The sequence below is a fragment of the Dreissena polymorpha genome, chromosome 9, assembly GCF_020536995.1.
Source record: "Dreissena polymorpha isolate Duluth1 chromosome 9, UMN_Dpol_1.0, whole genome shotgun sequence".
Taxonomy (NCBI): domain Eukaryota; kingdom Metazoa; phylum Mollusca; class Bivalvia; order Myida; family Dreissenidae; genus Dreissena; species Dreissena polymorpha.
In genome coordinates, this window is record NC_068363.1 from 36,743,984 (window position 1) to 36,770,517 (window position 26,534).

At 35.6% G+C, this 26,534-nt stretch overlaps 3 protein-coding genes across 4 annotated transcripts in view; 2 read left to right on the plus strand and 1 right to left on the minus strand.

The window, feature by feature from the left end:
• The first annotated feature begins 983 nt into the window (after positions 1-983).
• LOC127844515 (uncharacterized) lies at positions 984-3,802 on the plus strand. The gene is made up of 3 exons (XM_052374780.1): positions 984-1,184; positions 1,936-2,141; positions 3,590-3,802. The coding sequence occupies exons 1-3, from the start codon at positions 1,072-1,074 to the stop codon at positions 3,700-3,702; spliced, it is 432 nt and encodes a 143-aa protein (XP_052230740.1). The 5' UTR covers positions 984-1,071; the 3' UTR covers positions 3,703-3,802.
• Positions 3,803-6,849: 3,047 nt separating this feature from the next.
• Positions 6,850-21,428, minus strand: LOC127844734 (translocon-associated protein subunit alpha-like). The gene is made up of 8 exons (XM_052375184.1): positions 21,225-21,428; positions 16,697-16,839; positions 12,869-12,965; positions 12,020-12,147; positions 10,913-11,044; positions 9,242-9,400; positions 8,410-8,515; positions 6,850-8,108 (listed from the first exon to the last, which is right to left on the minus strand). Exons 1-8 carry the CDS (start codon positions 21,298-21,300, stop codon positions 8,032-8,034), a joined length of 918 nt encoding a protein of 305 aa, XP_052231144.1. The 5' UTR covers positions 21,301-21,428; the 3' UTR covers positions 6,850-8,031.
• Positions 21,429-21,666: 238 nt separating this feature from the next.
• The window catches only part of LOC127844727 (uncharacterized), an 88,279-nt gene continuing 83,411 nt past the window's right edge, over positions 21,667-26,534 (plus strand). Inside the window, exon 1 of one of the 2 annotated variants that reach the window (XM_052375167.1) lies at positions 21,667-21,725. The gene's annotated coding sequence lies outside the window, so the exon portion shown is untranslated. Of the gene's footprint in view, positions 21,800-26,534 lie in introns of both variants that reach the window. The other variant, XM_052375166.1, reaches the window with a different exon arrangement.

Consider the following 26,534-nt stretch of genomic DNA (forward strand, 5'->3'; position numbering starts at 1 on the left):
ACGATCTATAAATATTTATAGATCTTTGGTTTATCGTTGAAAATCAAAACAGTTGTAATAAACGGAATGAAGTCATTGACAAATGTAGCCTATTTAAAACTCACTTAAATTCTTTACGTATAACAATGGAGCGCTTTACCTTAAGTGTATACATAACCCAGTTACAAGCGCATATGGGTGTCAAAACGGGTGTCCACCCATCGATGTATATAGATTCTAGGTGTTTATAATGGTTGCTTTTGTATATGTGACCATTAAAACATTGAACTGTGAGTCGTAATTAAACTGCGTTTTGCTAACATTTTTATATATGTATAATACCAACAGTATTTAAAATGAAAAAAGAGTAATAAGTATACTGCAGCATTAATATCGTGACAATTGTGATTTCAAAATATCACTATAAGCTCGTGTTTATCGAGGTCAGTAAAGTTCATGGTAAATTGGCACTAAAATATGTCTCGTGACAAGACACAATAAACAAATTACGACGACCTAAACCATAGACTTCCCGATAACGATATGGTGCCGGTCTGGCGTTGATTTTATATAAAGAAACACGTTCCTAGCTGTTCATCATTATATGTGTTAATATCATTGTATTGTAACCCGCGTATCTTTAGACTCAATGACTGTAACTCACTAACGTGAATGTTCAAACATAGTACTCCGCACATAATCATTCGATTTTTAAAGCCGTCCTTTAATAATTATTGTCTAGATCACAAGTTCGTAAGTAACAACGTAGATTGTATTACTCTATGTCACGCAAACAAATGTTCATGTGTATAGACAATTACTAAGCTAAGATGCCCATAATTAAAAGTATTATCTCCGCAATGTGCTTCAATCAGTCCATAACTCGGCATGGACAGCTTTTCAGAGTTGTCTTTCCCTTTTACGGACTCAATATTCGAAGCCAGTGCGATAAGCATGCCCTAGTTAAAGCATGCCCTTATTAGATCTAGGATGCAATCATCAAATAGGGAATATAGAACACCATAATTATCTGACTACCATATAAAAGCTGAAATCTTCTTGAAAGGGCAATCCTCTACAAACTATGTAAACATGGCGACGTCGGCTGAAAACGCGAGAGTATATTCTCTGGTCCTGCTGGCAGCGCTAGCGAATGGACAGTTGTTAGATGACCCGTGTGACGTGGAGGTTTCTCCGGCTATAGAGTGAGTATTTTTTAAGAATAGAGCTTCTATCTTGGAAAACAAGGCTTAATGCATGTGCTTGAAATTTTCCCCAGATAACCTGAGCAGCACACATAATCTTATCAGGGACGGCCTTCCGCTTTAATGTAATTTCGTTAAAAGGAAGTCTTTTCTGTAGCAAAAACCGGTGAAGGCGGAAAGTGTCGTCTCTGATTGGCATATTTGGCCGGCACATGCTACTCTGGGACCACAATTTACGCACATGCATTGCGCACGATTGTATCAGAGCGAGTTTCCAATGTTAAACTGTTGGCAAGACGATTGTTCAGTGACCTATGCATACATATGAGTCGTGTTCTGAGAAAACTGGGCATAATGCATGTGCGTAAAGTGTCGTCCCAGATTGCACAGGCTAATCTGGGACGACACTTTACGCACATGCATTAAACCCAGTTTTCTCAGAACGCGACTCATATATTCTCGCACTTCACCACACTCTGGCAGCTATAATTGGAACACTCCTTTTCTGACAGAAAATGCTCTATCCATATACACGTTTTTATTTACAAGTGATTTTGTATTTTTAGTGATAACAGGTAAATCTATATTCTACCAAGGTCAACACATATATTGAGTATCACACCCTCAGATTTGAGTTTGCTTATGCCGGTTTCTTGGTCGTCTTAATAATTCTACTTTTAATAGACTACTTAATTGCACTTACAAAATCCATGGTAACCCTGCATTTTATTATACTAAACTGCTTCTCCAGACGTAAAGGCTACATCGATCGTACGGTTCCGCCCCAGTGCGTGCAGGGTGAGTTCCGTTGGGCGTACCCACAGAACACGGTCCTGCTGCACTTCCCTAACCAGGAAGACGTCTTGCGAACCGTCTGCGTACGGAACGACATCCTCGGTGACGTGTTCACTGTGCGTGACGTCACTCATATGATGGGAATGCCGATGGTCATTGGAGGCGAGTTTTTTACTCATCGGAACTTTCGACTTATTTTTTATAAAATCAACTTCAAGCGATAAGCTTTTTTCGAATGCTGTTGCGTGCGCATGAGTGCGTGTATGTGGTCTCGTGCAGCTCGGGTGACGATCCTCAACTAAACTCACATCCGCTGCGAGGGGAGCGGTCTGGAGCTCAGTACTGTCGCACTGGTTGATGATGAGTTTAATCCTACGTCAGCGCACTAGATACATTTATAGCACTTCATCATTCACGATAATGTAAAATCCCGTATACTATTACCGTGAACAGTAAAGAAAAGTAACACGAAAACAATCCAATCCTTTATGACGGTATTAAATTCACTTAATACGAACCGCTGAAAACGTCAGTGCATGTAAATAAGAAGACAAATGTTGTGCGAGTTTGCTTATATCAATACTTATTATTTTGCATAAGTGGGCACGTCTGGAGGGAATGTCTTAAAAGTTTAGTATTCTGTCACGAATTTTGAAACACGACACAGTCAAATTACCTAAGTAGTAAGTAAAGCATTATCTGACGCGTCATCGATGTTTCATAGGCAGTTCAATGTCAGCTTAACGTGCAATACTTAATTAAGGCACACGATAAAACAAGTCCGTGAGTAGCTGTATCATATGAGTGCAACGCGTGTCCTTTAGATATTTGGTTCCCCGCGCTGCCTCTTTGAGCTGGCTAACAATTGAGGAAATTAATTTTTGTTGAAATGGATGTTTTTCTTCTTTAAATACTTTATTCTGAAAATCGTCCAGCAGATTGATTGAGCTAATATAAACACTTGGTTCGGTAGCGAAATACTTAAAGGGGCCTTTTCACAGATTTTGGCATGTTTTGAAGTTTGTCATTAAATGCATTATAATTGATAAATGTAAACACTGGATCTAAAAAGCTCCAGTAAAAAAAAACAAGAAAAAAATTAGAAAAAGTAGCCCGCAGCAGGGCTCGAACCAGTGATCCCCGGAGTCGTGGAGTAAAAACCAATTAGTCCGCTAGGCCATCCTGCCAAATATATATAGGAGACGTATTTTATACTCTATATAAGCAATCTTCGTGGTTTCACAAAATTAAACGACAAAAACAGAACTCTCCAAATTCTTCAATCGTTTCGCGTTGCAACGCTTTATAATTTTCAGGTTTTTAAATCGTCAAAAGATGCATATAATGGCTATATTAGACCATGGTAAATCTTCAGTATTACTGTTTTTTTACAAATATCATAACTAAAACGAAAATTTGCGAATCTGAAACAACTTTTTTCAATTTTGTCAATTTACCAAAACGTGAAAAAATCCCTTTAAAATTCAAAGCTAAAAGTTCACTGGAGTGCTTCTATAATATTATTATAATATACTTATGGAACTTAGCATATCTTTCCACCTACGAATGAATGCATATTATCTCATTCCGGCATTCACTTCCGGTTTCAGAGAAGGAGAGTTGTACCGTCCGTCACAGGAACGAGATCACGCTGCGTATTGACGCACCGTCAACGCTCTACTATGTGGCGGCGATCTGGTACCGCATCCAGACCGAGGCTTGAGATCCCGGCGCCGTCGGGCTCACCATTTTATCACATGCTTCTGACAATCAACTTACATAATAATTACCATGTTCATACCGAAATAAAAGACGAAACGGTTCATAGGTTCATTGGGCATGGGTAATGTTGAGCCTTGTTCTGGGAACACTCGACTTATTTAGTGCTTAAAGTATCGTCCAATATAAGCATATGAAGCCCTCGCAGGATGATCAGGGTTGACACTTCCAACTTTTAGGGAATGTTTCGTTTGAAGGACGTTTCCTCTAAACGATAAGCCAGTTTAGGCGGCAATGGTCGTCCCTGATTAGCCTGCGCAGACTGCATAGACGTATCTTTGACGACACATTAGGCCCAGTTTTCCCAAAACGAGATTTTATGATGGTACTCAGTGTAAACACGACCCCGTTATCATTCATGGCATTAATGGTTAAGCATAGACACACACAAACGTGCGCCTAGAATACGTGTTCATTATGAGCATTAGCGTTTGGAGGGTCAAACGCTCAACTCGTTTTTACTCTTCATAATGACGTTTGTTAAAAATGCTAAAAGAAATCGTTTCTTAAGTCGAGGCAACCTATTAAGCATTTTCTTTTTTCCCCTAACAGTGGTCTTAACCCAAAGTCATTCAACTGTACAAAATTGTCTGACTATACAATAGTAACAAGTTACCTGCTGCATACTTTGAGCGGAAAGCTTTCGTATCTTTCACTGTGTTTATTTGAAAAGTTGGAACTTATATCCCCACAATAATAAAAAAAAAAACGCTATACGTCTTAACAGATCTAATTGCAGTCTCCACATATATATGGAAACCCGACTTCAAGGACAGGACCGGGGCCCGTTTTCCCCAAAGTATTCTAAGACTTATAAATAATAGTCTTAGACTCATTAAAAATACCTCATAGTTTGCACATATTCAGGCTGAAACTGGTCCGAATATAAATAACAGATTGTACTTAGCGATTAATTATAAACTTACATACGTTAAATGCCATATAATACTTGACTTTTAAAGTATTTTTAGTACATAACATTTGTAAGACTATTCTTCTTTATTTTTAGACTAAAGTCTAAGTATCGGTTGGTGAATAAAGCACTGGTTTGAGATCCATAGTCCATGCGCTTACACAGAACAAATACCACCGACATTATTTCATTAATTACATGAATACGACACTTTCCGCCTAAACTTGATTTTCGGTAATTCCTTGAAACTAAAAATACCATAAAGGCGGAAAGTGTCGTCCCTGATTAGCCTGTGCGGACTGCACAGGCTAATCTGGGACGACACTACGCACATGCATTAAGCCCAGTTTTCTCAGAACGCGACTCAAAAATAAACAATATGAGTGCCTAAGCTTGATCAGCAGTCGCAGACAATTTTAAATGAAGGTGTTCTTAACGTTAGCGGCATCCCACTGGTTAAACAATTAGCCATCAAAAGCTTCGTGCAAGTGTTTAAAGTGCCATCCAAGATTAGCCTATAGCAGTCAGCACATGCTAAGCAGGGACGACACTTTCCGCTTTTAAATAATTTGGTCGTTAAAAGGATGTCTCTCTTAAACGAAAACCCAGTGTTGGCGTAAAGTGTCGTCCCTGATTAGCCCGTGTGCACTTAACATGATTATCAAGGATGACACAGTAAGCAGATGCATGAAGACCAAAGTTCCAAGAACGCGGATCAATTTTCCCAACCAATGTGATTATACCCATTCCTCCGGTAACTGGTATACATAGTACTAGTGAAGAAAAAACACGCATGGGCCTGCAATGAGCAATTGTCCACTTTGCGCGTTTGTATAATTAAAATGATGTTAAGAAAATTCATCGAAGGCAACAATGGGAGTAACATTATTAAACAATAAATACTAAAAAAATCAGCGAATATTTCTTTAAAAAAAATAAAACATAAATTTGGTATTGTAACAAAGTTTTAACGAGAAATGTTTTTTGTGTGCTGCACAATATATTCCATTTTAATTTCCCGCAACGATATCTATTCACACGGCACACTAACATGGTACATGAACATGTGTAATAAATCGTTCCACAAAACAACAACAAGAGCATTTTAACTTACCAGACCACATCTAGCATTGACATTTTAGGCTATTGCTATAGGGAAAATTGATCTTTTATGTGTCAACTTTTTCTTTCGAAATATTGTTCGAAATTTTCTTTAAGAGTTTGTGTGTTTATGGGCTTTTAAATCGATGCATGAAGGACTGTTTTTGTGTCTGTATTCTTCATAACTCTGAAGAACCTAATTGCAGTGATTATTCGCCTATATGGCAATATTTCAGCTTGTGAAAGCGTTTTTGTTAGCCCCAAGCTCGCGCCATAAACATTCTTAAAATCATGTCAATGTTCCCAATGACATGTTGACGAAGGCTGGATGCTCCCTCCGGCTGTAGTGGTCAAAACACGTCGAGTAGTGAACAGAGAGGCGTCTCCGTTGACTTTAAAACAATGATGGGTCATTGAAATCTGTCATCGTTGAAATAATGAATTATTACTTCTATTGACTACGTTATCTTATTTTTTTTATAGACAGCAGGCCTTTGACTCCACTCCGAAACTTTCTTTCATTTGTAAGTTGTAGAACGAGCAAATAATGCACGTGCAAAATGGTTTATTCCCAAGTTTCATCTTTACTCTCAAAGGTGATATTGTGCGCCATAGCTTATGTTCATTTCACTTAAAATCATGAATAACTACCATATAGATTTTGTCCACTTCACGGTCTTTGATTTGACTATAACATTTCTTTTAAACACAACTGTTATTTCTTGGTAAATTATACATATGACGACAGTTTCAATACAGTGAAACAGTTTTATTATCTATATTTCAACTTATATATCATTATAAGTCGCAAGGTGGCATTGACATGACCAGTTAGAATACATTAGGGAAAGCGAGTAGTGAGAGCTCATTGGAACGGTCTCCCTGACATCGAACATTACAAGGATGAGAATGGTAGTTTTGGGTCAACAACCAAGATAATGAAAAATGCAAGCACTCGTCGACATTTTGAACCTCACATGGTTGCATTTTTTAAAATTGTTTCAATGACTTCAAGGCCAAATACCTAGTAGTGTGAACAAAGAATTGAACCAGAAGAAAAGAGTAATACACACAACATTAGTAGTTTCACATATCTTTATTTATCATTTCATAGGAACTTAATATGTTTGTGACAGCATAATCCTTGAAACATTACATTTGCACTCCACATTCAGCTGTTCGTCTCAATTCTATTGCACTCCCTTGCTTAAATAAAATATATTAAGTCGAATATTTTATCACACTTTAATTGCATTATAGTACAAACGCATTCTCGCATATCAGTCAAGTAAAAGAAAATACTCCTTTACTTCTTTGAACTTTGGTCATATTTACTGTTTATTATTTACTAAGTACAATAAACACATACACAAATTGAGCACCTTACAAATAAACTTTCGCAACTACCTTCAATAGATTAAAATCACTTCTGAATATAGTCAACATATTTTTTATATGAAAGCTGTTACCATGTAAGCTTCTCATAGAATCCTCAATTATGCCTTATATTTATACAATCAATTTCCTGCATATACACAAATTAAATTAATTATAAAACAAACGCAAACCACTTTATTAATGGTAGAGTGGAATGGTTTTCACATATAACAGTACACTTCCTTCCATGGCTCAATGTACACAACACGATATGGTTCGATTTGAAGTCTTTTTCATCAATTGCATATAAGCAAACCTTCACCCACATCTATAATACATAGTTAATATAAGCTGGCCAACATAGATCTACAATTGGCAACGTATGCCTTTACAAAGAATGTAACCTTGTTACTTCATATCATTTATAATACATTGGCTCCAATAACGTCATGTTACTGCTAAAAAGTCTACACTTTCTGGTTATGATATTGAATGTATCACAAAATGTACAAAATAATGTCAATGTCAGACTAGAAAAAAATGATTTAGTCCCAAAATCTTAAGCCATTCAATATAATCTAGTTCAACCCCCAACCCCAATAATAAACATTGAAAAATAAATAGGTCTAATTGTTTTTAACATGTTACAAATAACTTAAGATCACATTGTTGGTCTGTTATTTGTCTGTCTGTTTCCAAGAGGCACAAGAAATATCATCTATAAGAAAACCCTTTAAATATCTACAAGCATCTTTACAGCCAACAGAACAACATGTTTTCTTGTGAGAAGCTCAATCAGGTACTGTTTATCAGTGAAACTCTCGTAAATCCTAATTGCTGGAAAACTTTCAACTTTTTCTTGAATTTCCTCGCGGGTGAACCCTACTCCTCTCCGGAACCACGCTTGCTTTTTCGTTTGCGTGGAGACCCACCTCTCGGCGACCCCTTTGGGGACTTGTCTGAAATGGTGAAAACAATTTTGGCTGTGCTCTATGAATTATTTTTTTTATACATGTGCGTAGTGTCATCCAAGATTAGCCTGTCTGGTCCGTATAGGCATATCAGGAACGACACTTGACACTGTTTCTAAGCAAAAATCAAGTTTTTGCTGAAAGTGTCATTCCTGATTAGCCTGTGTGGACTGTTATCTGAGACGACACTTTACGCACATTTTAATATTTGATAACATGCCTTCAGTTAGTCTGGCCCCCCCCCTCCTCCAGTAAATGAAAACATTTAAGACACACAAATAAAACCTACTGATTTCCTGGAGTGTTTCCTGAGGCAACCAGCTGTAATCCACATCTGTCTTCTGAGTACCCATCTCCACTTTTGGGGCAGCCTTGCCCTTTCCCAAGTGCTTTTTCTACAAACAAAATGCATTTAAATAATACTGTACAGATCTATGACACGTTTTCTAAGAAAGTTCTGGATATAACAAGAGATTGCCAAGCAATATGGTCCCCTACCGTGAAACTCCACTATTGTCAGTAACAATTTTTTTTAAATATATATTTGTTGCCGTAGCAACCAGAATTTTTGACGTAGGAACAAAATGAAATGACGTGCATACCGGTAATCTCCATATTACCATATATCCATGTTTCAAGTTTCATGAAAAAGTATGAAGAACTTTTAAAGTTATCGCAGGATCCAGAAAAGTTTGATGGACTGACTGACAGACAGACGGAGTGCAAACCATAAGTCCCCTCCGGTTTCACCCATAGGGGACAATAACCTGTGAGAAGGCATAGTTATAGTCTGTGAAGCATTTTGGACAACAATTGGTGATAAAAAACGAACAAGCTGCAATAACTGCATGAAGTATAGTCAAACACTTTAACAGGAGCCTCATGAAAACAAGACTGTTTTACACTGAACAGATTATGAAAGTACCATTTGTATATAAACACTTTTATTTCTAAGGAATTTGTTTGCTTATGATCTCTTGTAGACAAAAATCCAGTACAAGGCAGAAAGTGTTGTCCCTGATAGGCATGTGCGAACTACACCGGCTACCCTGGGGATACACATATTACACGCATCCATGAATCCCATTTTTCCAAGCACATAGCTCAGACTGATGACTTACTCCAAAGGTGGTGAGCAGTTGCTGAGCCCCTATACCCAGGAGGACGACAATGGCGACTAGGAAGAGGTAGAGGAAGAACGTCTCCCCATCCAGGCCCTCGTCAGGCTCCACAACGTTTATGGTCTCGTTGAATACTGCACTCTGGTACTCATTGCCATCCTGAACAAATAGGACACAACTGTGGTATGAACATACTGAATAATGACTGGTAGTCACTAATATATATAATAGTTAGTATGACACAACTGAGGTATGAACAGTTTTGATACCGACTGGTTGTCAAAAACAGAACAGTTAATGGAATAGTTATACTTGTTATTAACAGTAGTAAAAACTGCATGAGATTGAGCAATAACAGCCAGTAAAATATTTAGGTCATAGTTATAAATTTTATAAGACTGGCCAGATTGCATTAAGGGTCAGTATTAGTTACAGATTAACCGGACTCTGTGGCCAGCAATGGGACCTTCTCAGAGATGGAAATAATTGTTTGGAAGATCTATACCAAGACATAGTAAACAGCCTGGTTCAAACATCTCCCATGTTTTATATTGCAAGAGTCAGGAAGGTGTTACGTAAACGACTACATCCACCTGCTGTTGCCTTGCATCTAATAAACATTGATAGAGCATAAAATCTCAAGATTGCGCCAGTAAGCAATGTTGTTTCAGCCAAATTTTGAGCCAAGATTTTAAAAAGTCTACATTTAAAAAATGATGATTTTTCTGAAATGACTGCTTAAAATTACCAATAAGTATTTAAGTTTAAAAAAAAGCATTAAAATCATATCCCTAGCCAGATGTTTCAGTTTAAATTCAGCAAATATAAGGTTACACTTGTATCATAAATCCCAAAGCATTTATAAGCAAATTTTTGTATTAATAAATAGGTCAAAAAATCCCAAAATGGTGAAAAAAACAATCACTTGAAAGTATACGGCTTACTATGCTACTACAGTCGAAACTGACCTAACGGCCACCTGAATTTACCGGTCACCTGCAGACAACGGTCAGTCTGGAATCCCCCCCCCCCCCCGCTATTATAAAAGCGGTCTGCTGCGAGTAAACAAATAATAAGGTGTTGAGACGGTTTGTTTTCCGGGGATAATTGTGGGGTATCTTCACAATAAAATATGTCAGAGTTTGTGACACGTTTAGAGTAATTATCTCTAATTAAATTACCGCTAATTAGTACATAGTACTTTCAACGGTACAATTACACTGTACTATCGGTTTATGACAGCGAATCCTCTTTTTAGACTTGTACGGACGTGAGGTCAACAGCACGTGACAAACTTTATTTACTGAATGAACGAGATGCATGAGTTAACAATTATACCAGTGTTGATAAAGTCATTGCTTTAGTAAACAAGATGAAATTAAATCAATCTATGAGATATTATTCTGTATTATTCAATGTACACACGTAAGTTATTTCTGTTATTATGCTTAGTTCATGGCAATGAGCCTTTGTTTTACACTGTATGCAAACCACTGGGTGGGGTTAGGACGTAGCAATACTACCAACTGACAAACGTTCTTAAAATTGTGATCCGAATTCAACGGTCACCTGTGGACAACGGTCACTTTGGTCATTTCCCTTGACTGACCGCTGTTCTCAGGTTTGACTGTAATCTTAAATAAACATTTAACTGTTACAGCCAATACATACATTGTCTTTGTAGTTGAGAAGAATGCTCAGTCCGAATGGCCTGGAATTGAAAGCCTCACTTGGTGTGAAGCCATATTCAAATGTGGCCTCCTTATTTGGTTCCACAAGCTGGTTGTAAACTGCTGTTGTGAACTGAAAATAGATTTAAGACTGCAAATGAACTGAAAATTGGAGTAGACTAACATGGTGATGTGAAAATAGGAGAAAACTGCATAAATGAACTGAAAATAGGAGTGAACTTAAGTTGAACTGAAAATGAGAGTAAACAATGTTGTGAAATGAAAATATGACGGTAACATGTCAGATTAGTTTGTTGGCGATATCAACTGTTGCTCAACATAGGATGTTTTTTTAGTCTTTCAAACTACAGTAAACAGTATTAGATCATAAAATCAGTTTATAAAAGACAAAACTAGACATGGATGCAGGGCTCCACATGAACAGTTGTCCTATTTCCCCTGGCAAGTAAAAGTTGGGTCCGGGCAAGTTATTTTATAATCTAGTTGTCCGTCCAGGCAAGTGCAAAAATGAACAAAGAACATTAAATATAGACTTTAATTGTTGCTGTTTTTTGTTAAATGTGCAAAATTAAAAAGGTTTTGTGGTGTATCATTTTGATCTTTATTAAAAAATATGAGGCTTACAGTTAATGTGATATTTCATGTTTTGGCCTTTACATTCAGGGCAAGTAGATTTTCTAAGTACTTGCACAGGCAGGGCAAGTTGGTTTTTAGGTTAATGTTGAGCCCTGGGATGAAGGTCCTGGATCAGGGGTTTTCTTCGCTTCATTGGGAAGCTGCCCTAGCCTATGGATTTTGGGAATAAATTGCTCATTTTGGGAAGAATTCTCGCTAAAATTACTGCTTTGGGAAATGAAAAAGCTGGTGTAAGTTAGGATTTTTGGGAAAACTGCATAATTTTAAAGAAATTTTCAATTGGGAAGGGGCCTATAATAGGCCCCTGTTATAAAAGGCTGAAAACCCCTGTGGATACATCATTTTATAAAAATGTATCACGCTATTTTTTTCTGATGTGTTTAAACAACTTGGGTTTCAACTTTGACCGATTATAGGAGTTGAGAAATTAGTCAATCATTGAGTCACTCACATTCTGTATGAAGAATGAGTAGTCCTGTGGATATCTGAAGGAGGTTTCCAAGCTGCTCACAGTAAAGTCCTTCTCACCATTGTTCTTGAAGCCCACTAAAAACCGCACCGGCTTTCCTGATGGAAGGTCTATAAAACAGAACATGAGATGATCACCATCCAAGGTTTTACTACCTTCATGGTTCATCAGTATCATGACATGTGTTTATATGGCAAGGATTCCAGTAGATTCCACTTTTGTCTTAAAAATTCCTCTCATGTTATATGCAAGATTCTTCATGGCCAGTTTTGACTTGTGAACTTTGAGGAAGGGATATGGTGATACAGGAGACAAGTAGTCTCTAGGTGGGGGTCATTTGTAGCAAGCAATGATGAATTTGCCTCAAAGTGTGACATTTACTTTTCAGTTAGGGAGAAAGGTGCTACCTGCAAAATGTTATCAATGATGGTGTTCTTTGATTGAAAAGTTAAAGACCAGACAGCTGTTTTAAAGCAATATTAATCTGTTGGCCTCTAAATGCTACCTTGACATTTGCCGTAGGGAATCGGTTTTACAAGTGCCACATCATCTTATGATGATATGTATTTTGCCCAGTCATTTTAAAATCCATCAATACATGGCAAAGTTATGGCTTAGACAGGAATTTGTTGTGGAAATCCAGACACCCAGAGGGTCTGCAATATTCCACCTTCTAAACAGTGCGGCATTAAAAAATACAAGTTTTAAAAAAGAAAATCAATAAATGGAACCATTTGGGTTATAAAAAGAACAAAAATATTTGTATTAATAAAATCAAAGATAGCAATTTAACAATTATTAAAATGTCCATCTTGTTAAAATAACATTTACCATTTGTATTAACAGGCTTGGTGAACAGAATTGTAGCATCAACATCTTGTGAAGGTTTTAATGAAGTGTCTACTTCCTCCTCTTCTTCTTTTTCCGGCTAAATTAAAGACAGTAAAAAACGCTTGTCAACATGATACAAGTTAACAATAGTATACAAGACAAGACAAGACAAGACAAATATTTATTCAGACTTGCACAGTGTACAGGGGTTTTTCTGCCTATTTTGGGAAAAGGAGTCTGACCAAATTGGGAATTTTTTATCGACAAAATTGGTCATTTTGGGAATTTTTGCTTCGATGAAACGGCTCATTTGGGAAAAAATTGTGAATTAATCATGCTTAAATAATTCAGTGGTTTAACAAATAAATTTGTTTTTATTTGGTTATTTTGTAATGTATATTGTATTATGTAAACAGATGCAATATTGGGCATGTTCAATGTTAATTCAAGTACTGCAGTTTTGTTTTTCAGTTACAGTTACACTCTGTGATAAGAACTGAACAGTCAAAACCTTATAGCAAATATTTTTTACCAAAACAAACACTGGTTAGTCACACAAGTTATAAGACATTTCATTCTTAAAAAAAAAAAAAAAAAAAAAAAAATTTTTTTTTTTTTTTTGGGGGGGAAATTGGGATTTTTTTAAATAATTTCGGTTTGGGATCGGGTCCGTTTGCTTTGGGAGTGCCTCCGTTGTCCGGAGGCGCAGACAGTGCTGAAAAAACCCTGGTGTACATCGTCTAAACACTAGATATTTCACATACAATTATGTCACAGAGATAAACATAGTAATATATAAACATAAGGAGCATCGTATACGTTTAGGAAGTTACAGAGATAAACATAGTAGTAACAATAACATAATCAGCATCGTATACGGTTACGAAAAGGCAAGGTAATATATGGAGGATTGCTATATAAATTAATTAACAGCATTAGTAATATTATTTCTTAAAATCAGAACTTCTTTTACAAATTTGGCTAACTTAATAAGTTCAAATTTATTCGTTGTATTCAGCAACTGGTGGAATTTGTAAACAGAAGGCCTATTGTAATAACATTTCTTTAAATAGTTTTTTCTAATATCAACGTATAATGGACATTTACAGACAAAATGGTACTCATCTTCAATATCTAATTCGTTACAACAAAGGCAAAAACGTTCATTTCGTGGTATATTTTGACCAGCATATCTTCCAGTTTGAATTCTCAGTGGAAGGCTGGAAGATCGAAGCTTTGCGACATAGTGTCTTAGTGATTTAGGTAATAAATCTAAATAATTTTCGTATACAAATGTTGACTTAAACACACGGTACATATCTAAAACAGAGCTATTTTCAATGGATCGAAACCACTCTTGTTTATAAGTATCAATGACAACATTTTTAAACTGTGGTATAACTATTTTAACATCGACGGAGCTTGGATTATTAAACACGTATGAAAAACCGTAAGTGTCTAACAATAGTTTAACATTAGATACCCAATTAGAACGACCATTTTGACAATCATTTAATGCTTGTATATAAATCGATTTTAAAATTATGTTATCAGTTTCAATAAGTTTAAACCAATATTTAACCATTTTAACATATCTATGGATAAATAGTGGGTATCTTCCTAACTTGCCATACACTACAGCATTACATACAGTTTGCTTAACGTTTAACAATCTTTTACAAAACTTAAAGTGTATCCTTTCCAATTCCATGGATTTTGCTTTACCCCATATCTCACATGCGTAATTCAGTATGGATCCAACAAAGGCATCGAATAGCTGGAATTGTGTTTTTGGTTTTAAGTCAAACTCTTACATTTGTTAAATAAAATATTCATAGCTTTAAGTGCTTTTCCACATAAATATTCTTGATTTAAATTAAAATTTCCAGTGTAATTAAAAACAGTTCCCAAATAATTAAAATCATTTACTACTTCTATTTGCTGACCTTCAAATGTCCATGTTTCAGATGGCAATAATCTACCCCGTTTGCGAAACACCATTATTTTAGTTTTATCGGTATTAACTTTTAATCCCCAGCATTTACAATAATCTGAAACAAGATCCAAGTGTTTCTGCACTTCCGCGGGCGATTTACCAATTATAGCCATATCATCTGCGAAAAGTAACAAAATCAATACAATGTCATCAATACTTAGGCCGGAAGAGACGTCATTCTGTAAAAACAATTCTAAGTCTTCTACAAATAAGGAAAACAACAAAGGGGACATAACTTCACCTTGCCGTTATCCTACAGCGTAGTTAAAATAGTCTGAGTATGATGAACAATGCTTAACACATGATTTAACATTTTCATACATACTTTTTATTATTCTAAGCAATTTACCTTCTATGCCGGCCTTGTATATTTTCAGCCATAATGCATTACGGTAAACAGAATCAAAACATTTCATCATGTCAACGTATATTACATAAAGTCTTTTATTTTCATTTATATATTTTGAACCAGGGACATGAGAATGTATATAGCATCAATTGTTGAGCGCCCTTTTCTGAATCCGAATTGGGCGTCCGAAATTATATTAAAGTTACTACAAAAAGTTTCTAATCTATTGTTAACAACTGAGGTAAATAGCTTAGATAAACAACTTAGAAGAGTAATCCCTCTATAATTGTTCACATCAGATTTATCACCTTTTTTATGTAGAGGGATTATAATACCTTCCGTCCATTTCTCGGGGAAATGACCAGAGTTCAACACAGCATTAAACAAATCACATATATGCAACGCTAAAATATCAATACATTCAATCAAATATTCCTTTAAAATATAGTCACTTCCATATGCTTTGTTGCGTTTCAATCGTTTTACAGACAATTTAATCTCATCAACGGTAAATGGCTGATCTAGTTCGGGGAAAGGTGAATTTGGCAAATTGAAATTATGAGTACTACAAAAATGTTCAGCCTCATCATTAACACAATCAAACAAACCATGACTAATATCAGAGAAAAAATGTTGAAAGTCTTCCAAAGGGATATTGTGATTTTTAGTTTGATTATTTGATTTAAAGTATTTCCAAAATTCTTTTGGTCTACGATTTTTTAAACATTCTATCTCATTGGCCTTATTTCTCAAATAGCATTTTTTCTTTCTATTGATAATTTGTTTGTACTCCTTTTTACATTGCAACAATTGAAGTCTATTGTCTTCCGACTTATTACAGTTAAATTGTTTTAACAGGGAAACATAGTGACCGTGTGCAATTTTACATTCCACATCGAACCAATCAGCATGTCTTACAGCGCTACACTGTTCAAATTTTGATGTATTGGTTATTACATAATCTTTGCAAAATAAAGGATCAGCAACATTACGTATAACATCAGTGAATTTATTTAACGCACTATTTATAGAGTCACAGCTTGTACAATCTAAATCCTCTACAATTGTGTTAAACATAGGTAAGTTGCTAATAATACCCGATCTAAATTGGTTACGCAATGAATCGTTCCATTTAAACTTCGTTTCAGTGTATGACAATTGTTCAACCGTTTTATTGTTACAATACAATGTAAACGATAACGGTGTGTGGTCACTGAATTCATTAAAAAATTGTACTACAAATTCTTTAATAAGTGCGAAGAATTTGTAGTACACTTTTTTAATGAATTTTTTTATTGAATTACAACGGTTCAATTTCTATCTTGTATAAAGATCATTATGAACACGTGTGAATAAATAATTATACATGTAATTCAAACAATCCGAATCTATCAATTAAAATTATGGTTCATAATATAATTCAGTTTTCCAAAGAATTTGCCCATGTATCACAATTTGAAGCCATGGCTTGCTGTTGATGTACCTTTTCTGTCTCTGTCACTGCCTGTTCACCATCATCCCCGGTCGCATCATCAGTTTCTACAACGCCTTCATCATCATCATCTTCTCCATCGATCTCTCCTTCCATTGAGTCATCACCCAGAGCTACAAACTTTCCACTAGCACCTTGAAAGAATTGACATTTGTCAATAAACAAGAGCTGTCTCCATTGGAAGACATATGCCCTAAAAAAACTTTTCAAAATCTAAACGCGGTCAAGGGGGTCAAAAATATTTGTGCGTTTGGAAAGGCCTTGTCCATATTCACATGCATACCAAATATAAAGGTTACATCTGAAGCGAAGTTATGAGCACTTTTCAAAACCTAAACGCAAAAGTGTGACGGAAAGACAGTGCGTGCGATCACTATATGCCCTCTTTCGTGGGCATAAAAACAACCCCACATGCTCGAAGTAAAAATCTGCACTTCTTCAGATCTATTAAACCACACTACTTTCTTATATTGCCTTAATTTAGTCTTACATTTATTTACTAGAATTCATACACACAGATCCGGTAATTTTCAGTTCGCAGGATCCATGGATAGTGGTGAGGACAGAACTCTTCTAGTGAAGTCACTAATGCAGATGTGTATACTTAAGCAGTTTTTTTTTAGCAAAAAGGGAAGACCCTGGATGTTGGGTGTAAGGAGAAAATAGTGCCAAAGAGACATATTTGGGAAAAAAATAAAAACTGTTTTAATCAATGTTTATAAGTCATCTACTCCAAGTTCAGGGTTTTTTCACCAATGTCTGCGCCTCTGGAAAATGGAGGCATTCCAGTGTTTTTTTATGGCAATTTCGGGGCCGATATTCGACCCCATTCCCCTAAAAAAAAGAGTATATATTTTTCCCCCCCATTTTGTAAAAAAAAATCCCCTCCAGAAGTAAAAAAAGAACTGTTTCATAATCATGACAAATATATCTCAAATTTATTTCATAAATAACTAACAAAGTATATAACTAAACTTTATGATTTTTAATTATTATAAAGTGTTATATTAAATTAGATTAGAATTAGTTTTAATTAATTAGATTAGTTTTTTCCAAATCAGTGGACTTTTCACATGAATTGGATTTTTCTCCCAAAATGCTAGGAAAAGGCCTGATGTATCTATATTGTGTAAACATTTGTTGATAAAAACATTCCAATTTGGTCCATTTTATTGATAAACAAGGGACAAAATTGTCACAAAACCAGGTTTTCATTGTGAAAAACAAATCTGATAAAGGGAGAAAACTCAAACTGAACATTTGAAATGAACAAACAAAATTAACCCCCTTTGTAAGTTTGTTTTAAAAAAAAATCTATTTTTAGTCGTGGCGACCTTGACATTGGAGATATCGACGTGATTCTTTCGTGCGACACACCGTCCCATGATGGTGAACAAATGTGCCAAATGATTTTAAAATCTCACAATGAATGACATAGTTATGGCCAGGACAAGCTCATTTATGGCCATTTTTGACCTTTGAACTCAAAGTGTGACCTTGACCTTGGAGATATCGACGTTATTATTTCGCGCGACACACCGTCCAATGATGGTGAAAAAAATGTGCCAAATGATTTTAAAATCTGACAATGAACGACATAGTTATGGCCCGGACAAGCTTGTTCCGCCCGCCAGCCAGCCAGCCCGCCCGCATTCGCCAATCTAATAACCAGTTTTTTCCTTCGGAAAACCTGGTTAAAAATGCTCAAATTTGCCATTTAATCGATTTAACAAGAGTTCCGCGGTCGGAGATGACCGCATTGAAGCCGGATTTTTGATTTAAATGACAGGAAAGTACCTTTCGTGTTTTTGTCAATGCAATACTTAAATTACTGAAATATTGTTCAAAGGTCAAAATGAAATGTTAGTACTTTTCAAGGCATGAGCAAACCTTGTGTTATGTTTTGAATGCATGCATATACATGAACAACAATAACATTTAAGGTCACAAATATGAACTTGAATTGACAATTAGGAAAGTTTGATCTCAATTTTTTTATTAGCAAATTAGTAACATATTGTTTGAAGTTTCCATCAATTTCATTATCAAATGTAAGAAAATAAACTTAGATGAAATAATACTATTTATTACAAAGTTATAACATGAAATAAGAACTTTAACATTTTTACATTCAAGGTCACAGTGACCTTGACCTTCAAATGAATGACCTTGAAATGTCCAGTGGTTACTTACTAGTTCTGGCCAACCTTCATGTCAAGTTTCAAGACTCTAGGTCCAAGCATACCAAAGTTATAACAACTTTAACATTTTTACATTCAAGGTCACAGTGACCTTGACCTTCAAATGAATGACCTTGAAATGTCCAGTGGTTACTTACTAGTTCTGGCCAACCTTCATGTCAAGTTTCAAGACTCTAGGTCCAAGCATACCAAAGTTATAACAACTTTAACATTTTTATATTGAAGGTCACAGTGACCTTCACCTTCAAATGAATGACCTTGAAATGACCAGTGGTCATCTGTTAATCCTGGCCAACCTTCATGTCAAGTTTGAAGACTCTAGGTCCAAGCATACCAAAGTTATACCATGAAATAAGAACTTTAACATTTTTACATTCAAGGTCACAGTGACCTTGACCTTCAAATGAATGACCTTGAAATGACCAGTGGTTACTAACTAGTTATGGCCAACCTTCATGTCAAGCTTCAAGACTCTAGGTCCAAGCATACCAAAGTTATAACAACTTTAACATTTTTTATATTGAAGGTCACAGTGACCTTGACCTTCAAATGAATGACCTTGAAATGACCAGTGGTCATCTGTTAATCCTGGCCAACCTTCATGTCAAGTTTGAAGACTCTAGGTCCAAGCATACCAAAGTTATACCATGAAATAAGAACTTTAACATTTTCGAGCACGCCGCCACCCCGCCCGCCCGCCCGACAACATCAATCTATAAGCAGAGATTTTTTCGAAAAAATCCGGCTAAAAAAACTCAATTCGACTCAAAATGGCTAAGAAAACTGAGACTGTGCTGAACTGTCTGAAACTAATGTTGAAAAAATCATTGATATATATTTCAGAAAAAGGACAGACATTCTGCTGTGAATATTATATTCATGCAAACATATATATTCATATAATAAATATCATTACATATAAATGAGTGAATTTTTAATTTTCCCCTTTTCCTAAAAAACGACGCATTTTTTCCCCTTTGGACGGGCCCCGCCACCATTCCCCTATAAGTGAAAAAAAAAACTGCATTCCCAAAGCAAACGGCCCCATTCCCAATCAAATCTAGATGACATTTTCCCCAATTACAATAAAGAAGTTTTCTGTCAAAATCATTACAAAACGTTTACAAACACTAATGACATTTAGAGTGACTTCCCTTTATCCATTACGTATTAAAGCATAAGCTTAACGACTTAGTTGTAAGAACTAAGCACGTTTAGTTTGAGGATTCTTCTTCCAACATTTACAGCAATAAAAAGCGAAAATGTTTCGCATGACTTTGCAAAAATTAACAGGAACCGCAAACTACACTTTCCAATCCAACTCCGTAGAACTTATCTCTATTTTAACGTGTTTTCGCGACCACTACAAATTAGCTAGTATTGCGATTGATAAATAAGCAATCAAAATTAACAATATTCTATTTAAAGCTTAAATAAATGCTTAAAAAAGATGTTTTGGTGAAAAATGATATACTTGAAGGAGAAATAGTATTTTGAGGGGAAAAAATTCAGGTACAGGAAAACAACTACCATTGGCGTCACTTTCTTGGTAAACAAGAGATGTGTTTGTCAAAACACAATGCCCCCTAATGCGCCGATTTGATTATATTTGTTTGACCTTGATGGATGACCTTGACCTTTCACCACTCAAAATGTGCTGCTCCATGAGATACACATGCATGCCAAATATCAAGCTGCTACGTTCAATATTGCAAAAGTTATGAAGAAGGTTAAAGTTTTGGGACACACTGACACATACAATGACAGTCAAGCCAAAAACAATATACCTCTGATCTTTCAATCCATGGGCATAACAAAAAACTGTCAGGTTTTTTATCTGATTTTGGGGAAAGGGCCTGGCCTTTTATAAGAGGGAAAAATCTTGTGAAAAGCCGGATTTTGGCAAAATTAAGGGAAGTCTTAAATAATCAATTTAACATATTTTACTGTTTTTAAAACAAATTCAAGGCAACAGATGATTGCTTCCCCTATCAAATCAAGACAGAGGCGATGCCGCTTCACATCAATACAAATTTAACAATCATACAATCAAAGAGATTAAACTGAATAGCAAGTTGCATTATAGCTTGTAGCTTGAACTTATGAAAGTGGGAGGAGCTCACATACAAAAACAAGTGTGAACCTACCGACAGTTCCTTCAAAAGATGCACAGCGATGCAGTTCTATAAATCAAGCTTCGATTTTATCATCAAATACAACGTCAAATGTTGTATCTGATATTATAAAACGCTGCTGCCACGTCCCCAAAAATTTACACAAGTAGGCTAACTGAAAGCGGACAAACTTTAAGTGCTTACCACTTTCGAATATCATGACAGTCGTTGGTAAAACCAACAGAAGCAAAAGAATAAATCTCCCGAGAAAAGTCTTCATCTTAGAAGGTTGTTAGTTGCCACAGACTTTTAAGGATCTCTTCGATGTAACTAACACTATTGAAATATATTCAGCCGGCTACGAGTAAACACCGGAAGCAGTTGTCAAATTTCTAAAACTACGTCACCCTACTATCCAATATATGTACTTGAGTGTGAGTTGTTTTTTAATAACACTTCAATAAACAGTACAAAGTCACAATTTTTAGAAGTTTTGTAGATTTTAACCACGGAATATCTGTTTAAATCAAAATACATATCACAACTATTTATGAGCTTTTTTTTTGCATACAATTATTACTGTAGGGTGGCGTTAATGCACACATTTAACTGATTTGAAACGAGCTAAGGGATTGGACAGTTAATAGAGCTATCACCAATCAGCTAGCTCGTTTTTTATTACTGTGTCAATCAGCTGTTGTGCAGGTTGTGCTCAGAAGTTTCTGTTTAAACTCATTGATTATATTGTTATTAACATTGACACGATTTCGATGATAATAGTATGGCATTATTATTTGCTTACATGTAACTTTTATTTCAGTGAAATACCTTGGTATTATTTGATTTGTTGTTGTCGTCAGTCAATCAGTTCTATTTCAACCTGAAACCTGCTCTGACCCTGCTCAGTCTGTTGCTCGTTACACTAAGTTATTATTGTTCTTTAGTTTTGTTGTTTTATTAAAACAACCCTGCACGTTTTTCTTAGAGCTGAACGATAATCCATTAATTGCTTCAACTGTTCAAAATATTTGAATTCTTTGCCTTCGCCATCAGGGTGGGTGCTGTTGCAGTGTTGGACCAGGATCCTGTTTATGTCATACACACTCTGCATTAGTTGCTCCCCCCTAGCTGCTACAAGCCCCCTTCCCCCCAGCTGCCACCCTCTAACATAAACCCTCAAAATTCTCCATTCGTTATACACAATAACAAAAAAAGTGAGTCTAAAAAAACAATAACTTCTATATATAGAAAGGTATGTGGCTTAAACCATTGAAATGCCGATTTTCATACACCAGCTCACTCCTCCATCAATTGTCATCTGATTTCCAAAACACAATACTTCACACCAAAGGAATAAATCAATGCCTGTTCTGCCCTTCAGCTGTTTCAAACACCAAACTTGCAAAAGCATTTACTAGAATCGATCTGGCTACCACGAAAATACATTGCAACAATAAAAAATTTAGTTTGTCAGTCATTTATAATGTCATTACCATCTTACACAATCAAAATTAAACTAAATTATTACTTTCTTACATATATATCTCTTCAAATCCAATCTTATGCAAGAATCAGCTTTTCAACTATTATTCGACTCGGAAATATTTGTACACAAAGCTGTGTTCTCATTGGTTAATAATGGAGTTGTGGTGTTCCTTGCTATTGTTGTGAAAACTGTTTTCTCGCAACTGATTTTATTTAGAGTTATATTTACATAACTAAGTGTTGACCTAGTTGATTTTGGCATGTTTTTTTTAATGCATTTATAGTCCCTCAGAAAGTTTCATCTGATTAGTTTTTAGCCGGATTTTTTTCGAAAAAATCTCGGCTTATAGATTGATGTTGTCGGGCGGGCGGGCGGGGGGGCGGGCGGGCGGGCGGGCGGGCGGGCGGCGTGCTCGAAAATGTTAAAGTTCTTATTTCATGGTATAACTTTGGTATGCTTGGACCTAGAGTCTTCAAACTTGACATGAAGGTTGGCCAGGATTAACAGATGACCACTGGTCATTTCAAGGTCATTCATTTGAAGGTCAAGGTCACTGTGACCTTCAATATAAAAAATGTTAAAGTTGTTATAACTTTGGTATGCTTGGACCTAGAGTCTTGAAACTTGACATGAAGGTTGGCCATAACTAGTTAGTAACCACTGGTCATTTCAAGGTCATTCATTTGAAGGTCAAGGTCACTGTGACCTTGAATGTAAAAATGTTAAAGTTCTTATTTCATGGTATAACTTTGGTATGCTTGGACCTAGAGTCTTCAAACTTGACATGAAGGTTGGCCAGGATTAACAGATGACCACTGGTCATTTCAAGGTCATTCATTTGAAGGTCAAGGTCACTGTGACCTTCAATATAAAAAATGTTAAAGTTGTTATAACTTTGGTATGCTTGGACCTAGAGTCTTGAAACTTGACATGAAGGTTGGCCATAACTAGCTAGTAACCACTGGTCATTTCAAGGTCATTCATTTGAAGGTCAAGGTCACTGTGACCTTGAATGTAAAAATGTTAAAGTTCTTATTTCATGGTATAACTTTGGTATGCTTGGACCTAGAGTCTTCAAACTTGACATGAAGGTTGGCCAGGATTAACAGATGACCACTGGTCATTTCAAGGTCATTCATTTGAAGGTGAAGGTCACTGTGACCTTCAATATAAAAATGTTAAAGTTGTTATAACTTTGGTATGCTTGGACCTAGAGTCTTGAAACTTGACATGAAGGTTGGCCAGAACTAGTAAGTAACCACTGGACATTTCAAGGTCATTCATTTGAAGGTCAAGGTCACTGTGACCTTGAATGTAAAAATGTTAAAGTTGTTATAACTTTGGTATGCTTGGACCTAGAGTCTTGAAACTTGACATGAAGGTTGGCCAGAACTAGTAAGTAACCACTGGACATTTCAAGGTCATTCATTTGAAGGTCAAGGTCACTGTGACCTTGAATGTAAAAATGTTAAAGTTCTTATTTCATGTTATAACTTTGGTATGCTTGTACCTAGAGTCTTCAAACTTGAAATAAAGATTGGCCAGTACTAGAAGATGACCACTGGTCATTTCAATGTCATTCATTTGAAGGTCAAGGTCACTGTGACCTTAAATGTTAAAATGTAAAAATTGTTATAACTTTGGTATGCTTGGACATAGAGTCTTCAAACTTGACATGAAGGTTTGCAAGCACACTTAGATGACCACTGGTCATTTCAAGGTCATTCATTCTAAGGTCAAGGTCACTGTGACCTTGAATGTAAAAATGTTAAAGTTCTTATAACTTTGGTAGGTAAAAATGTTAATTCAAGTTCATATTTGTGACCTTAAATGTTATTGTTGTTCATGTATATGCATGCATTCAAAACATAACACAAGGTTTGCTCATGCCTTGAAAAGTACTTACATTTCATTTTGACCTTTGAACAATATTTCAGTAATTTAAGTATTGCATTGACAAAAACACGAAAGGTACTTTCCTGTCATTTAAATCAAAAATCCGGCTTCAATGCGGTCATCTCCGACCGCGGAACTCTTGTTTCTTACTAGATTCACATTTTAAAGTGTTAATTTCCAACGCTTAGTTACTGATGACCAGCAAACAGCATATAATCTGAAACTCACAGGCTGTTCTGGTTTTATGCTGTTTGCAAAAGCCATTTTCACTTCGCTTCTGAGTGGGAAGGTTAAATGTAAATGTAAAAAACTGTTTGTAGATTGCATGTTTTCTATTTTCAAAAAGTTTCAGGGCTAACGGCCGGAAATTATATTTTCAAATTAATTGGATGTTACAAAGGTCAGAGCATGGTAAATGTTCAGTATTACTGTTTCATAGCAAAAAAACCCATAAATATAACAAAAGTTTGAAATCTGAAACATCAAACAACAAACATCAAAAGGTGGAAAGGTCCATTTAATTTTGATTGTTTAAGATGTGTAATTACATTGTGAATGACTGTCAAACCAAATGTTTCAATTTATTTTCGTGATAGCCAGATCGATTCTAGTAAATGATTTTGCAATTTTGCGGTTTAGTAAATGCTCTACGATGGACTTGTGCAAACAGGCATTAATTTATTCCTTTAGTCCAAACTGATCTTATGCGTTGTTTGATATGAACATTTTGCAAATGGGTTAAAAATTGATAGAGCAGCGGGCTTCCGTAATTTGCTGGCAGGCGGAGATCAGTATTTCAAGTGTATTAGTCACACCTTGTTATGTGTATGTATATATATGTATATATATATATATTTATATATATTTTATCAGCAATTTATTTTTGCCTAATTGGGAAAAGTACTGGTACCAGCCCAATTGGGAAAAATGTGCGCGAAAAAACTTGAAATTGGGAAAATTCTCTTCGTGAAGTCTTCATATTTGGGAATTTGTTGTATTTATTTTTTTCTTCCAAATACTTTAAAATTGATAACGAAGTGTTGTCAAGTTGTCAATATTATATTTACTTAGGTTCCACCCATAGAGCTGCATAGGGAAACTAACTTTATGTTGCATTTTTCTTCTAATTTACAGCAATTGGGAAATTTAAAGTTTTTTCCTAATTGGGAAAGAGCTGTTTTCTGGTACTTTATAAAAAAGGGAAAAACTTGCTGTATATATACATACAACAAAATACATATAACTTTTTTTGCTTTGATATTGTGTATAACAAATAGAAAATTTTGAGGGTCTTTGGAATTGGAAGCAGCTTGGGGGAGGTGCATTGCAACAAATGCCGAGTGCGTGTGGTTTATGTCAGCCCAATAATGGAAACAATCTCAGAATATGATTGTGACCATCAGCATTCCATTGGCGTGATATATTTTATTCCCCTTTTTGGGGGATTTGTTTACTTACTCTCTCATTATTACAATACATTTGTACATTTTTGCACTATATTCATTGTTTTTTTTCATAATTTATTACGTTTTGCAAGATTAAATTGAAATAGAATTGAGATATTATAATCATGAGACACATCTTTCTATTAAAAAAAAAAAAAAAAAATTTTTTTTTTTTTTTTTTTAGGGGGAATTTTTGGTTCTGAAAGGGGAAAAAACCCAGCCTAGTTTGGTGGGGGAAGACGCCGATATTCGGCGTCTGTTATATAAGGTAAAAACCCCCTGTAAATTTGCTTGTTTTCTATGGACCAAAATGGCAAACTCGGACCTGATGCAAAATCAGGGCCCTATCTCTGACTTTTTTGGGATACCATCCACTTCTCTCAGATTGGGTGATATTTAACGAATTTTTTCTCTTGAGTTTCCATAGTTGCATGATTCATATTCTGGGAAAACTGGGCTTAAACCATATGTGTTAAATCTCATCCCTGATTAGCCTGTGTAGTCTGCAAGACAGTGTTGTACATATGCAGACTTTACAGGCTAATCTGGGATGACTTTTTACACACATGCTTTAAGTCCAGTTTTCCTAGATGCAGCACTTAATATCACTGTTGACTACTACAAGCTTAATTCACACATGAATAGTTAAGTGCATCTGCTGAACATTTCTATATAAGATTATATGCC

What these genes read in the sequence shown, in the direction of transcription:
- LOC127844515 (XM_052374780.1), top strand. Translation starts at nt 1,072, where the DNA reads ATGGCGACGTCGGCTGAAAACGCGAGAGTATATTCTCTGGTCCTGCTG. An exon ending in GAGGTTTCTCCGGCTATAGA is followed by an intron (nt 1,185 to 1,935) that starts GTGAGTATTTTT and finishes CTGCTTCTCCAG; the next exon opens with ACGTAAAGGCTACATCGATC. An exon ending in AATGCCGATGGTCATTGGAG is followed by an intron (nt 2,142 to 3,589) that starts GCGAGTTTTTTA and finishes TTCCGGTTTCAG; the next exon opens with AGAAGGAGAGTTGTACCGTC.
- LOC127844734 (XM_052375184.1), bottom strand. Translation starts at nt 21,300, where the DNA reads ATGAAGACTTTTCTCGGGAGATTTATTCTTTTGCTTCTGTTGGTTTTA. An exon ending in TGTCATGATATTCGAAAGTG is followed by an intron (nt 16,840 to 21,224) that starts GTAAGCACTTAA and finishes AATTCTTTCAAG; the next exon opens with GTGCTAGTGGAAAGTTTGTA. An exon ending in TTCTCAACTACAAAGACAAT is followed by an intron (nt 9,401 to 10,912) that starts GTATGTATTGGC and finishes CTATTTGTTCAG; the next exon opens with GATGGCAATGAGTACCAGAG.